Source organism: Pogonomyrmex barbatus, unplaced genomic scaffold (genome assembly GCF_055798465.1).
Source record: "Pogonomyrmex barbatus isolate J1 unplaced genomic scaffold, ASM5579846v1 scaffold6, whole genome shotgun sequence".
Classification (NCBI taxonomy): domain Eukaryota; kingdom Metazoa; phylum Arthropoda; class Insecta; order Hymenoptera; family Formicidae; genus Pogonomyrmex; species Pogonomyrmex barbatus.
The window spans coordinates 11,105,334-11,117,039 of record NW_028297160.1 but is presented as its reverse complement, the minus strand read 5'-3'; the positions used below and the strand labels follow the sequence as shown (position 1 = coordinate 11,117,039).

The window sequence follows — 11,706 nt, the reverse complement described above, 5'->3', positions numbered from 1 at the left end:
GAGAGAGAGACCGGATCGTGTTTCACGCCTGACGGATTCTGAACCGTTTGAAATCCAGGTGGAAATAATACAACTTTGTGTTCCTTGTTAAGGATCAAAGGAAATCTACCCCTAATCTCAATGTCGAGACTCTTGGCTGGTCTCTTGCCGATTCTCCGTTCGCCTTTCTTTCGCCTTCTGTCTCTTCGACATTACCGACATGAAACTTAGACAAGTTATTTGCTCATTGTATGCTTTATTTAATAAACTCTTAAAAATGATATGTAAAGTAAAATTAATTTTTTTCTGAAATCATATAGGTTGTGTACATTATCAAGTGATGAATCGTTTTGTTTAGAATAATAGTCAATAATTGAGTTTAAAATAAATCTATAAATAAAAAGAAACATGAAAGATATGATTACAATAGTTTTGTATAATAAAGTCAGACAAGAAATTTTTATCATGTAATTTTTTTATTATCTACACTTATTTATTTTATATTATCAGTATCTCTTTTTCTTTTATTATTTTTATTGTATTTCTACAACACATTAAATTTAGACTTATAAAATAAAAAATTAGATAAATATGTACGTTGTTAATATACATAAAAGACTAAATACATTATGTTTTATGATAAATAAAAATTCTATTATCTGAATGTACTTGAGATATTCTTTTCCATGTTTTTCTCTCTGACAGAAAATTTTTAAACAAGTTTTGTTTAATGTAATATTTATAAATTACAAGTTATGTAATTTTTTCTTTTCTTTATAAAGTGCATTCTGTTGAACTGTAAAGAAAAGTCATAGTATTAGACTAAATAATATTTCATAATGTATATTCCATATATCTTCTATTTATTAAAATACCATATATATTGATTATATGAAATAAAAAACAAATGAATTAAAAATATAGTTACTTACTATAAGGATCGAAATATATAAATTCCAACTTGTCAGCCAACCTTTCTCTAATACGTACCAACCTGTGACCACTTATGACACTTTCTGCCAAAACCAAGACATTTCTATAATGATAAACAAAAGCACAGATATATCTTTTAATGGATTTTGATCAAGTTTTTACCTTCCATTGATATTTCATAAATTAAACTTTTAATTTAACTTTTTTATAACAAGTTGCGCAAATTTTCACACGTATTTCAAATTATTCGTACTATAAATTGACATTTTGCTTTATGACTAAATTATGTGTTAAATTATTACTTATACTCTACCGTTACTATAAATCCTAACCTCAAATTTTGTTCAGTTTTAACTTTACTTACTTGCTCTTTGCTTTTTTTAATAGTATATTCGTTAGAAACATGATATAAGAAATTTATTTTAATAGTGCGATTAAAAAAATTACATATGATATCACAATTAAATATTAATATAGACTACAGTACGCAAATACGACGTGCAGAACTCCAACCAAGAGGTTAGGAAACTTTTGATTAGGTAACTCCACAGATTACACACAAGAATATCGTGTGTAAGATGTCACTACATGCAATTATATCGATAATATAGAATTTCTATAATGCTTATTATTGATACAAAACAAATCTATTTTACCACTAATAGACAATAACTTTTTTTATTCCCCTTGCAAAAATATATTAATTTAGGTAAATGTTAAGTTTAGGGACTTCACTTCCAATTTCAATAAAATTAGCTCATTCGATGCGTTTTTGCACGAAACGAAAGAATCTGGTGTACTTATCATTATTATTCTTATCGATCCTACGAATCATCAGGCCAATAAGTCATGGCTTCTGTAGGACCCAGCAAATTATTAGAACGGGAAGGGTACATAAATTTATATATATATATATATATTCACATGATGTACAGTTGTATTTTTTTATATCTTTATTTAATTAATATATCAAGAAAATGCATGCATCACATATTTCTACTTAAGAAATTTAATAAACTTCTTATATAATTCAACTTTGATTGTGGAAATTTATATTTACATTGATATTTTTGTAAAAATAGCTTCATATTTTTATATTACTCAGATTAATAATATCATTACATTTTAGTAAACAAAATTCTTTAAATATAACGAAATAAGATAATCATAATTTGTAATATAAAATCAGGAGAGTAAATGTAAGATATTGCATATATTTCTTTTTCATGTTTTATAATTTCAATTTGCCAAAAATGCCTTGTGAAGGACAAATGGTAATGTCATAAATTATATATAAGATGCATTATTTGATCATCTTTCAATAACGATATAGATGTAAATATGCAAAAGCGTTTTTAATCTAAATAGCATAATAGTTTTACTATTAGATAGAAATATAGATATTCAATATATAATTTATCAAACTGTAAAAATTAGGATGCTATCTTAACTTTATCATCGGCTAAAATTTCTAATCGTTTAATCACTTTGGTAAGTTCAACATCTTTATCTAATTTCAGATAATCCACCTTCCGTACATTATGTATACTGACCCACATAGGTAATAGTTTGCACAATTGTCGTATATGATCCTCTATTTCTTGCAACGTTAGCTTCACTCTAAAAGAATTATCCAGTTTTTGTATTATTGCTTCCATTGGTAAAACGCCTTTCTTTTCCGCCACAAAAATATTGCGAAGAAGCTTCGCTAACTCAGGAAGTCTGGAATATAATGCAGCCTCTTTATCTGCATTTGGTGTTCTCGTCATTGCTTCTAACGCTTTGGCCGCTTGTTTAGCACGAACCTATAATTAATATATTTTAGAAAAAAGAAATGAAGTGTGTGTGTGCGTGCGTGCGTGCGTGCGTGCGTGCGTGCGTGCGTGCGTGCGTGCGTGCGTGCGTGCGCGCGCGCGCGCGCGCGTGTGTGTGTGTGTGTGTGTGTGTGGTGCGCGCGCGCGTGCGTGATGTAAGACTTAATAAGAACAAATAAAGCAATTATCCGTACCTTCTCGAGTAGAGCTTTGGGGATGCCTTTAAACAGTGTAGCGAGATGATCAGTTTGTATGGATGGCGTACTTGGTGAAGTATCTACAATAGCAATATTAACTTTTGGAATTCCATTTTCCACGATTTGAGTCATGGAATCTTTTGTAGAAAATGGAGATTTGGATTTTGAAGTTAGATTTGCTTCAGCTAGTCTCTGCAATGCTTTTTCCATACGTGTACCACCATTAAATAAAGATTTAGCTTTATCTGTAAAAACAAATAAACAAAAAAAAAAGATGTTGATATTATAATTGTATCTTACAACTGTACTTTTTTATCTGAATCAGCAAAAAAGGAGAAACCTACATATTCTACTAACAATTTGATTTCTTTGAAGTGGTACTTTAAAACCATTCTCTAGAATTAATTTGTTGATTAAGGGTCGACTTGAGTAACGCATAATGTGAGAATGTATAATGTAACTGGTAAGTATTACATGTAAGCAATACTTTTATACTGATTGCTGATTATACTGATTATATGCTGATTAATCAATAAAGTTCTGCAACAACTGAATAAAAACCGAGTTTCGCAATTACGCAAACGCATTGTTATTTAGTTTTTTGTGCAATATTTTGGCCCACTTTAATTAAAGTTGTCATCAAGATTAGGACCGTGTTAATTACGTCATTGAGTATATATATATATATATATATACGTATAATGTAATAGAATAATATACTTTACATTTTGAATATTATAATACTTGAATTTTCTAATATCACACATATAAATAATAATAATTAATCGTTTGTAATAATGCAAAAAATAAATTTGTTCTATGCAAGATTTTTATTACTGATAATGCTGTACTTCTTACCAAGAATATCTTTAGCAATTGGTTTTTCAACATAAGGTGGCTGCGGTAACACAGCCTGCTCAATTTCCTTGCAAGACTCCACATCAAATTCAGGATGCCAGCGTACTATTTTCTCTCTTGGTATGTTCATTAGTCTTGGAGTTTCAAAGCTTAATAAAAATTTCTCATGCTCATCCTTGACTCTTTCTATAAAAAAATAATATGATTTAAAGATTTATATATAATTACATAGATAAATTGATTTGAGAGAGAGATAAACATGATATATACCTAATAAAACATTATAAAATTTCTTCCTTCTTCCTAACAATATTGTAGGATTCATACTACTTTCGGACGCAATTTTCAATACATTGTCCTCATCAGACATATCTCTGTCACTAACTTTTTCAACTACAGGTGTTAGAACTAATTCGTACTTTTCATGCTTGGACATCGAACCAAAATTTCGATGTTTCTCTTGATGATAAGTATACGCATCAGGATAAATAGTTTTTATTTGAGCTAGGTGCTCCTGTGTGAAATTACGTCGCAGCATTTCCTGAATGGCAGGTTTCAGTTTAGTGAATGTTATCAATTCTTTTCTATTAAAAAGCATCGCTGAAACCTAAAGGCAAGATCACAAACGTTGAATTTTTTATCGTAAATATGAGTTTAAACTACATTAACATAATATATAGAAAGTAAGAATCTGCAAAGTTTTAAAAATAAAAATATTAAAAGGTTAACATAGATGATACCGTATCAACACATCTAAATATTTCAGCTAGGAATCTATAGCTGTATGGCAATGCTAATCCAGGTATCTCGCTTTCAGCCAGTGACAAATACTTTTGATATGCCTTAACAGGACTAGATTTCCCTGGACTTGGTGTTGTTTCTTTAGGTTCAAACAAAATTTGCCTCTGAGGACTAACTTTTGATAGATCTCTGTCTTTGGTTGGAGTCAGCAATCCTTTAGCTGGAGATTTATATGCCTTCTGTGGGCTTTGAGAAAAAGAAAAATAATGTTAGATAAATTAGAATATATTTGACTATTGAATTGTAACAAGATTGTAACAAAATTTTTACCTCATGGGAATTTCAAGTTCTATCTTATCAAATTTTTGCATTTGAGGTTTCTTAATGTCATTTTGCTTATGCAATTGTTTCAATGCCTGATCGCAATTTGCAATTCGTTGCGTTATAGCTTTCAGCTCTGCCAATCTAGAGGATTTATTAATCCTGTTTTTGATCTCAGTCAAACTTAAATTTTCATTTCTTACGAGTCTTTCCATCGTTGAAAGCTTTTTTGATGATGATGGAGTAAGAGAGCTACCAGCAAATTGTTCCTTTTGAGTTTCTTTCATGTTGTCTTTTGAAACAGTAGAAGCATTTTTTGATGCCTGTGCTTTCTTCTTTGGACTAAGCGTACCTTTCTTCTCGAAGAGAACTTTCTTGGTTTCCAGATCACTCTCCATCTTCAAAAAGCTATCTCTGATATCCGCCTGATTTCCATCTGTGGAGGGCAATGTGCGAGAGCGAGTGGTTCGCGGTTTAGGTCTGCTCGTTTTGTCAGGACTCGCTTTCGAAGAATCAAACTGAATATTGCGAACCGCTTTGTTGACTCGAACGCCTTCCTTTGAACTCGTAACAGCACTTCTCAATACGACTTTCGGACTTTCTTCGGTTCCTAAACCTTTCTCCGACCCGGATCGCTGCAAGTTTTCGACACTTGTTTGCGCTTGGTTATCTTGCTCCAGGAGTAAAACCTTGGACTTGCCACGTAAATCGTCACACGCTGGTCGTTTGCGCGTACTAAAGTATGCCGTTACTAATGGTTGCGACATTGCTTTCTGCATATATCGAGCGCAAAAACGCGTACAGATAGAGATTATTATTTATTGCCTCCAAAAGTACACTACTCTGCAAAAACCCGCCTTTTTATCCTGTTGGCGCGAAATCACGCGAAACAACGCCACTAATCGTTGCTATTCAGTCAGCTGATGTAACTGATGCCGATCAATGCTGACAACTTAATAAGATCAACGCTGATAACCCTAAGGGTAATATCAAGCGTGGTCTACAAGCGTGGACAGTAGCAGTAGCGATAATAAATATTTATGAAATAAGAAATTGATCAATCACAGGTGATTATTCGCCTCATACTCGACTGTGATTGATCAATTTCTATTACGGTTTACGACTCATCCACTACTGCTATCGCCGTAACCAATCAACGCTTAAAAAATTTGTCGTACGACAAATGTAAAGGGTCGTCTGCAATGGGGATATGGCTGCAGTAAGCCGTAAGCCGTAAATTAACTAATCACAGAGTGCTTTCCATTTAGTGATACAAGTCAACACAAGTATCGTTCTATCTTTTTTGGCTTTCAATAATTAATAAGGATAAAATACTTGTGTCGAGTTGTGTCACTAAATGGAAAGTATCCACAGTCGAGTGGAGGGTGCAGTCCCATGGAGCGTATCGCACGTATCGCGGATCACGCGTATCGAAAATCTGACCAATCGCGAACTTTATTTTATAATGGATTCGGCGGAACGGCTGAGTATCGAAAAATAGCGGAATGTCCGCAATTGGTGATCTCCAATGAGAGCTTTGCTTTTTCAAACGCAAAGCTCTCATTGGATATCGCTCATCGCTTGTCGCGTTCAGTGTGAGAAAGTCCTACAATTTACTTCACCATATTATGAGATTTTATTGTAAATCTCTCGTAATATTATCCTTCGGGCTAACTTTCACCAATCTCCGGTTAAGTTAATCGACCGGTTGTTCCATTGGAATTGATCAATTGCATTTGTTATTAAATTTGTGGACAAATTGCAATGAATTGGTTAATTCCAATCGAATAATGGGCCGATTTAACCGGAAGTTGGTGAAAGTCCATCCTTAAGCGAGATAGATCTATTCGCGGGAGAGACAGAGAAAGAAAGAATGAGAAACTCAAGTACAAAAAAGTGTATTGAAGTGCAAGCAACGCAAATAAATCCATTCGAAAATAGAATATTATATCACGATTCCAATCCCTTATCCCGTAACCTAATTTCGTGGAATGTTTATTTATCTTTTTATTGATACGAGTGCGAATGATTTTAATATGTTTGTGAAATGATTCCTACGCAATAAATGTCAGCTCATTCGTTACCATTTACATGTGATTAGCTTGTTACGTATCTTGCGCAAATCGAATAATCTTAATTCGTTTTATTTTATTTTGCCGGGATGATGTAATTATGGTATGATATAAACTGATTAATGTGTAGCAGTCACATTAATTATGCATTAAATTCGTATTTTGTATGTAGTAGTCCAATTGTTAGAAATAAATGATAATATTTTGAGATTTATTTAGTGTATATTTTTAAAAACTTTCAATATTTTGAAAACGAAATTAAGTGAAGTAGCTGTTGTAATAATTATAAACACATTTTTTATTTTAGGCAATGAATATCACGAGAGGAATAGGGCTGGCTTTTGGTAGAATAAATCATCTGAAGGAACGCTTATTCTCACCTAGAAACTTGGTGTATACAAATATAGGGATATCGGTCTCTCTTTCTGCTGTAGGAGATATTTTAGAGCAACATTACGAGATAATAAAGGTTTACAAATCAAATTTTTAATATTTCATCAAGTTTTATGATATTTGATAAATAATTCATTTATATATTAGGGTGAATGGGATAAATGGTGTTCTACCAGGACAAGGAATATGGCCATATCTGGCATGTCTGTTGGAATAGTTTGTCATTATTGGTACAATTTCTTGGATGCTAGAATGGTTGGACGTACCATTAGTATAGTTTTAAAAAAAGTAATATTAGATCAATTGATTTGCTCGCCTCTTTGTATAAGTATTTTTTTTTTGACACTGGCTTTATTGGAGAACAGCAATTTGACAGAATTTATGAATGAAATTAGAAAAAAAGCACATAGATTATATTTAGCCGAATGGATCATTTGGCCTCCAGCACAAATCATTAACTTTTATTTCCTTCCCACTCAATACAGGGTATTTTACGATAGTATGATATCTCTTGGTTATGATATATATACTAGTCATGTAAAATATGAAGCAAAAACTAATAGTTAATATTATTTTTAATTAGTAAAAAAATATACAAAATTACAAATAGAATGTAACAAATTGAAATTTCTTTTCTTAGTATCACTAAAGAAAGAAAAAATCCCTTGCATTTAGATTTAATAATCTTTATGTAATACACACACACACACACACACACGCGCGCGCGCGCGCGCGCGCTACTTGTAGAATAAAATCAGAAGCTTAATCTACATATAGGTTTATCTATTTGAATATATTTTATATATACTATACATGTATATATGTCGATGTAAATTTGTTAAAGTTGTAAATGTATAAATTATTCGAAATAAAATACAAAAATATAAATAAGTAATCAAAGTATTTTTAGCTCGATTTCAATCAAACTGACATTAAAACCTAGTAAAAAAATATTATTTTACAATAGCCTTTGAAACACATTACGATGGTATATAATTCTTTATTTTTCTTTTTTTTATCACTTATAAGAAAAACAATACATATCTGTTTATTTATTCAACCTTAATGTAATTAATGTTTTCTTTAATTGGCCTATATATGATATGAAGTTTTTCGCGTATATGTTAATATTGTTAATATCTTTGATTTTATATGAGGATGATATTTCTAATTTTTAAAACATTCCATCATGAATGCCAATAGGTACCAACACAGCTATAAATAATAGCAAATTGCGTGCTACTAATTTCCAATCATTCGGTACTGCGTATGGTGTCAAAACGTGTGTCAATCTATGAATCTAAAAAATAAAATCTCCATAAGAAAAAATAATTTTTATAATTGCTGTAGAAATCATGATTTTTAATCTTCCAATAATGCAAAAAATAATCGGTGTTTACTTCGTGACTAGCACAGATGAAAATAAATGATGTAACCAACAGATTCAGTACTGGAAATCTGGGTAATAGCACAAGCACTCCGTGTGAATCTGCTGCCAGCCATATATGTCCTTGTGCGACCAAAGTCTCCAAACTTATTCTACCCAATCCAGCTAAAAGTGCAGAATGCTTTCCCCGTAATGCCAATGACGCATTTCGAAGAGCAATATATCCTATAATCTAACAAGAAATAACATTAATGATAAAGTAACAAAAAAATTGGCAAAAATAAAATGATAAACATAATAAAGATGAATAGATGATAAGAGAAAGTTAAATTAAAATAGTTTACCGGAATAAACGCGACGTAAGAATGAATTTCTTCGCACTCTGATACAGAGTGGCACAAAATTGTAAAAGTTGTATATGCAATTAAAGAAACCAATGCTAGTACAGAAGATAAAGCGGTGCCTGGAATATGGTCTATTCTTTGAAGAGCGACAAGACCGGCTCCAAAAGTCAAACCCCAGACTACGCTATATCTGTCAACTCTCCAACGAGACCACCATTCGCGGATATCGTCATCAGTTGTCACGAATAATGCTTTCCAGGGTCTCGTGACGAAAACTTTTTCAAAAAACACCTGCGCTAATAAGCCGTGTTATATATTTTGCAATTTGTTAAATGTATTTGCCAATAAGTTGTTTATTACCTCTGACATATATAGTATGGTAATTATCGATACAAGACCCAAAAGTTTTAGAGCAAAATATAGCAAAGCTCTAGGTCCGTATTCTGCTAAACTACCAGAATATATTCTGGGTGGCAACCAAGCCAGAAAATAAATCACTAAAAACCAAAATGATACTAAAGGTACGAAATGATAAAATTGATATGGCCTGTTCATGCAAAGGCATAAGGATACTGTCAACAAGTTTAATCTAAACATGACCTGAAACACAACAATTTAGATTTAACTTTAAGCTAAAATATAATTTTAATAATTTGAGTTTACGAATTATACAGTCGTTCGGTTCCAATACTTACTCTGGCAAATCTAACGAGAGATACGTCACCAGTCTGCCAAAAATAATAAAAGTGACCATATCCAGATAGAAATAAGTAGGCAGAATTTATTAATCTTAAATACATATAGATCGGTAAAACATTTTTGGCACCAGTGACATGATATATGAGCACAACTGCTTGCATTAAACCTCTCCATTCATCCGTTTGTTCTCTGTTTAACACTCTTGGTCCTCTCTCGCGATCTTCAGTGAAAAATAATCCAAGAGCTAAGATATAGCCGAGTGGTAACCAAAAACTAAATTCGCTGTAATATTTATTCTCCTTCATGAAAAAATTAGTTCTACAATAAGAAAACAGAGAACAGTCAAAGTTCCGTATGTAGACAAAATTACAAATATATATAATGAAATATATAGTGAAGCAATTACTTACCTATCGCATAAATAAAAGTATGCTAATATAACAGAAAAAAGAGCTAGTGATGTAATAAGAGTATAAAAATCTTGTATTTCAGGCTGCTTAACCTGAATGACTTCTGAAGTACCAGCTTCTTCCGTATCTTCTACTTCTTCGGTGATAACATGAGAATAAGATACTTCGGAACGATACTTACATAACATTCTATACAGCCATATTCCTCCTCCAATTATTATACTATAAAAGATTATTATAAAAATTATCTTCTAAATGTGTGGGAAAAGGACATGTTATATTAACATAAAAACAAGTCAAAATATTCAATTACAATAATGCAAGCGCAAACAAGCTTAACAATTGTAGAGTAGTTGCCGGCTCAGGATAACTACAACAACTGCCATCATCGAAATTCATATGATCGTTGCAGTATGTGTTTAATAGTATCTGAACTTTATGACGAAGTGATAATGGACTCGCCAAATAACCATCCGGGCTTTGTTCAAGAATACCTGCACCGACTAATTTACTGCTATGCCATATACGAGCCTCACTATGGGACAATATCTGTATGCAGTATGATCATAGAATATTTATCTTTTCCCTTGTATCATCAGTCATAAATTACATATCGTCAACCTTTTGTTACCTTCTCGGCTGCTTTGTTGCACAAGTTGATCTGTTTGTTGTCCAAACCTGATAATTGTGCAGGTAGCCTTTCTTTGAGTATAGGATCTTGCAAAAGCCACAAAAACTGAGCTTCCTTCTTGGTCAAAAAATCTATGGGTTGTACTAATCGAATCAAACCAGTGCTATATTCTGAATAAAGTTGCATATCACTGTTGTTATTTGCAAGAATCATAGCTGCAGCAGAGCCCGCAACAATTACACTAGGTGTATCCATTTTCTATATATTAAAGATATAATATATATATATATATATATATATATATATATATATATATATAATGTATGTGTGTGTGTATGTGTGCGCGCGTGCGTGCGTGCGTGCGTGCATGTATTATTTGTTGTCCTAATAATGTAATTCTCAGTGTATATATTTATTTTTTATAAAATATATATAATGTATGTATATAATGTATATATATATATATATATATATATATATGTATAAAAAAAATATATATATAATGTATACATGATACCATCCAGCCTCTAAGGTCTGCTATCATAGAATCATCCAGTCGTGGTCTCCATAAGAACTGTACATTTAATCTAAGTTGCCCATCATTGAAGCCCAAGTCAGAATTTTCTGGTAGTTCAATGAGATCAGATACTTTACCATCAATCATAAATTGTGAAACAAAAGATTTGTACAATTGTCTTATTCTAGCATCACCAGTAAACACAAAATGATTATGGTGGCCCATGAAAGCTAGATATCTCATACATCTTCTGCTGTCTCTGTAAAATTATATAAATCTTTTATATAAAAGTTTACCTTTCTTTCTGAAATAATAATAATAACAATAATATTACGTTTGCGTATAATGGTGCATCATACATCCATAAGGTTGCCATTCTTTGTCTCCTTTATATCTACCTTCTGTCAATA

The 11,706-nt window shown here is 31.8% G+C and overlaps 4 protein-coding genes across 9 annotated transcripts in view; 1 reads left to right on the top strand and 3 right to left on the bottom strand.

The window, feature by feature from the left end:
- Positions 1-436: 436 nt before the first annotated feature.
- On the bottom strand, positions 437-1,463 carry mRpL33 (mitochondrial ribosomal protein L33). The gene is made up of 3 exons (XM_011631268.2): positions 1,277-1,463; positions 912-1,015; positions 437-775 (listed from the first exon to the last, which is right to left on the bottom strand). Exons 1-3 carry the CDS (start codon positions 1,315-1,317, stop codon positions 726-728), a joined length of 195 nt encoding a protein of 64 aa, XP_011629570.1. The 5' UTR covers positions 1,318-1,463; the 3' UTR covers positions 437-725.
- A 384-nt stretch (positions 1,464-1,847) lies between these two features.
- On the bottom strand, positions 1,848-5,816 carry dup (chromatin licensing and DNA replication factor double parked). The gene is made up of 6 exons (XM_089082737.1): positions 4,853-5,816; positions 4,522-4,768; positions 4,052-4,388; positions 3,782-3,967; positions 2,921-3,168; positions 1,848-2,717 (listed from the first exon to the last, which is right to left on the bottom strand). The coding sequence occupies exons 1-6, from the start codon at positions 5,620-5,622 to the stop codon at positions 2,346-2,348; spliced, it is 2,160 nt and encodes a 719-aa protein (XP_088938863.1). The 5' UTR covers positions 5,623-5,816; the 3' UTR covers positions 1,848-2,345.
- A 710-nt stretch (positions 5,817-6,526) lies between these two features.
- Positions 6,527-8,208, top strand: LOC105422052 (mpv17-like protein 2). 4 transcript variants are annotated; one of them, XM_089082750.1, is made up of 3 exons: positions 6,527-6,729; positions 7,223-7,384; positions 7,456-8,208. In XM_089082750.1, exons 2-3 carry the CDS (start codon positions 7,226-7,228, stop codon positions 7,873-7,875), a joined length of 579 nt encoding a protein of 192 aa, XP_088938876.1. In that variant the 5' UTR covers positions 6,527-6,729; positions 7,223-7,225; the 3' UTR covers positions 7,876-8,208. The 4 variants fall into 4 exon arrangements, with proteins under 4 accessions (XP_088938876.1, XP_088938875.1, XP_088938874.1 ...); XM_089082749.1 differs by lacking the exon at positions 6,527-6,729 and adding an exon at positions 6,736-6,936; XM_089082748.1 differs by lacking the exon at positions 6,527-6,729 and adding an exon at positions 6,736-7,018.
- Positions 8,209-8,288: 80 nt separating this feature from the next.
- LOC105422067 (N-acetylneuraminate (7)9-O-acetyltransferase) overlaps positions 8,289-11,706 on the bottom strand; it is a 5,301-nt gene continuing 1,883 nt past the window's right edge. For 2 of the 3 annotated variants that reach the window (XM_089082735.1, XM_089082734.1), the window contains exons 4-13: positions 11,631-11,706; positions 11,297-11,555; positions 10,780-11,037; positions 10,462-10,697; positions 10,149-10,370; positions 9,735-10,056; positions 9,400-9,639; positions 9,040-9,330; positions 8,709-8,927; positions 8,289-8,608 (exon numbers count right to left, since the gene is read on the bottom strand). The exon at positions 11,631-11,706 is cut by the window's right edge and continues 21 nt beyond it. In XM_089082735.1, the coding sequence (XP_088938861.1) occupies positions 8,483-8,608; positions 8,709-8,927; positions 9,040-9,330; positions 9,400-9,639; positions 9,735-10,056; positions 10,149-10,370; positions 10,462-10,697; positions 10,780-11,037; positions 11,297-11,555; positions 11,631-11,706 (2,249 nt within the window). In that variant the 3' untranslated portion in view covers positions 8,289-8,482. Of the gene's footprint in view, positions 8,609-8,708; positions 8,928-9,039; positions 9,331-9,399; positions 9,640-9,734; positions 10,057-10,148; positions 10,371-10,461; positions 10,698-10,779; positions 11,038-11,289; positions 11,556-11,630 lie in introns of those variants that run through there. The other variant, XM_089082736.1, reaches the window with a different exon arrangement.

What these genes read in the sequence shown, in the direction of transcription:
- dup (XM_089082737.1), bottom strand. Translation starts at nt 5,622, where the DNA reads ATGCAGAAAGCAATGTCGCAACCATTAGTAACGGCATACTTTAGTACG. An exon ending in TATTTAGATGTGTTGATACG is followed by an intron (nt 4,389 to 4,521) that starts GTATCATCTATG and finishes TCTTGCCTTTAG; the next exon opens with GTTTCAGCGATGCTTTTTAA. An exon ending in ATTTTATAATGTTTTATTAG is followed by an intron (nt 3,968 to 4,051) that starts GTATATATCATG and finishes ATTTTTTTATAG; the next exon opens with AAAGAGTCAAGGATGAGCAT.
- mRpL33 (XM_011631268.2), bottom strand. Translation starts at nt 1,317, where the DNA reads ATGTTTCTAACGAATATACTATTAAAAAAAGCAAAGAGCAA. An exon ending in TTAAAAAAAGCAAAGAGCAA is followed by an intron (nt 1,016 to 1,276) that starts GTAAGTAAAGTT and finishes TTATCATTATAG; the next exon opens with AAATGTCTTGGTTTTGGCAG. An exon ending in TATATATTTCGATCCTTATA is followed by an intron (nt 776 to 911) that starts GTAAGTAACTAT and finishes TTTTCTTTACAG; the next exon opens with TTCAACAGAATGCACTTTAT.
- LOC105422052 (XM_089082747.1), top strand. Translation starts at nt 7,038, where the DNA reads ATGTGTAGCAGTCACATTAATTATGCATTAAATTCGTATTTT. An exon ending in ATGCATTAAATTCGTATTTT is followed by an intron (nt 7,080 to 7,222) that starts GTATGTAGTAGT and finishes TTTTTATTTTAG; the next exon opens with GCAATGAATATCACGAGAGG. An exon ending in AACATTACGAGATAATAAAG is followed by an intron (nt 7,385 to 7,455) that starts GTTTACAAATCA and finishes TTTATATATTAG; the next exon opens with GGTGAATGGGATAAATGGTG.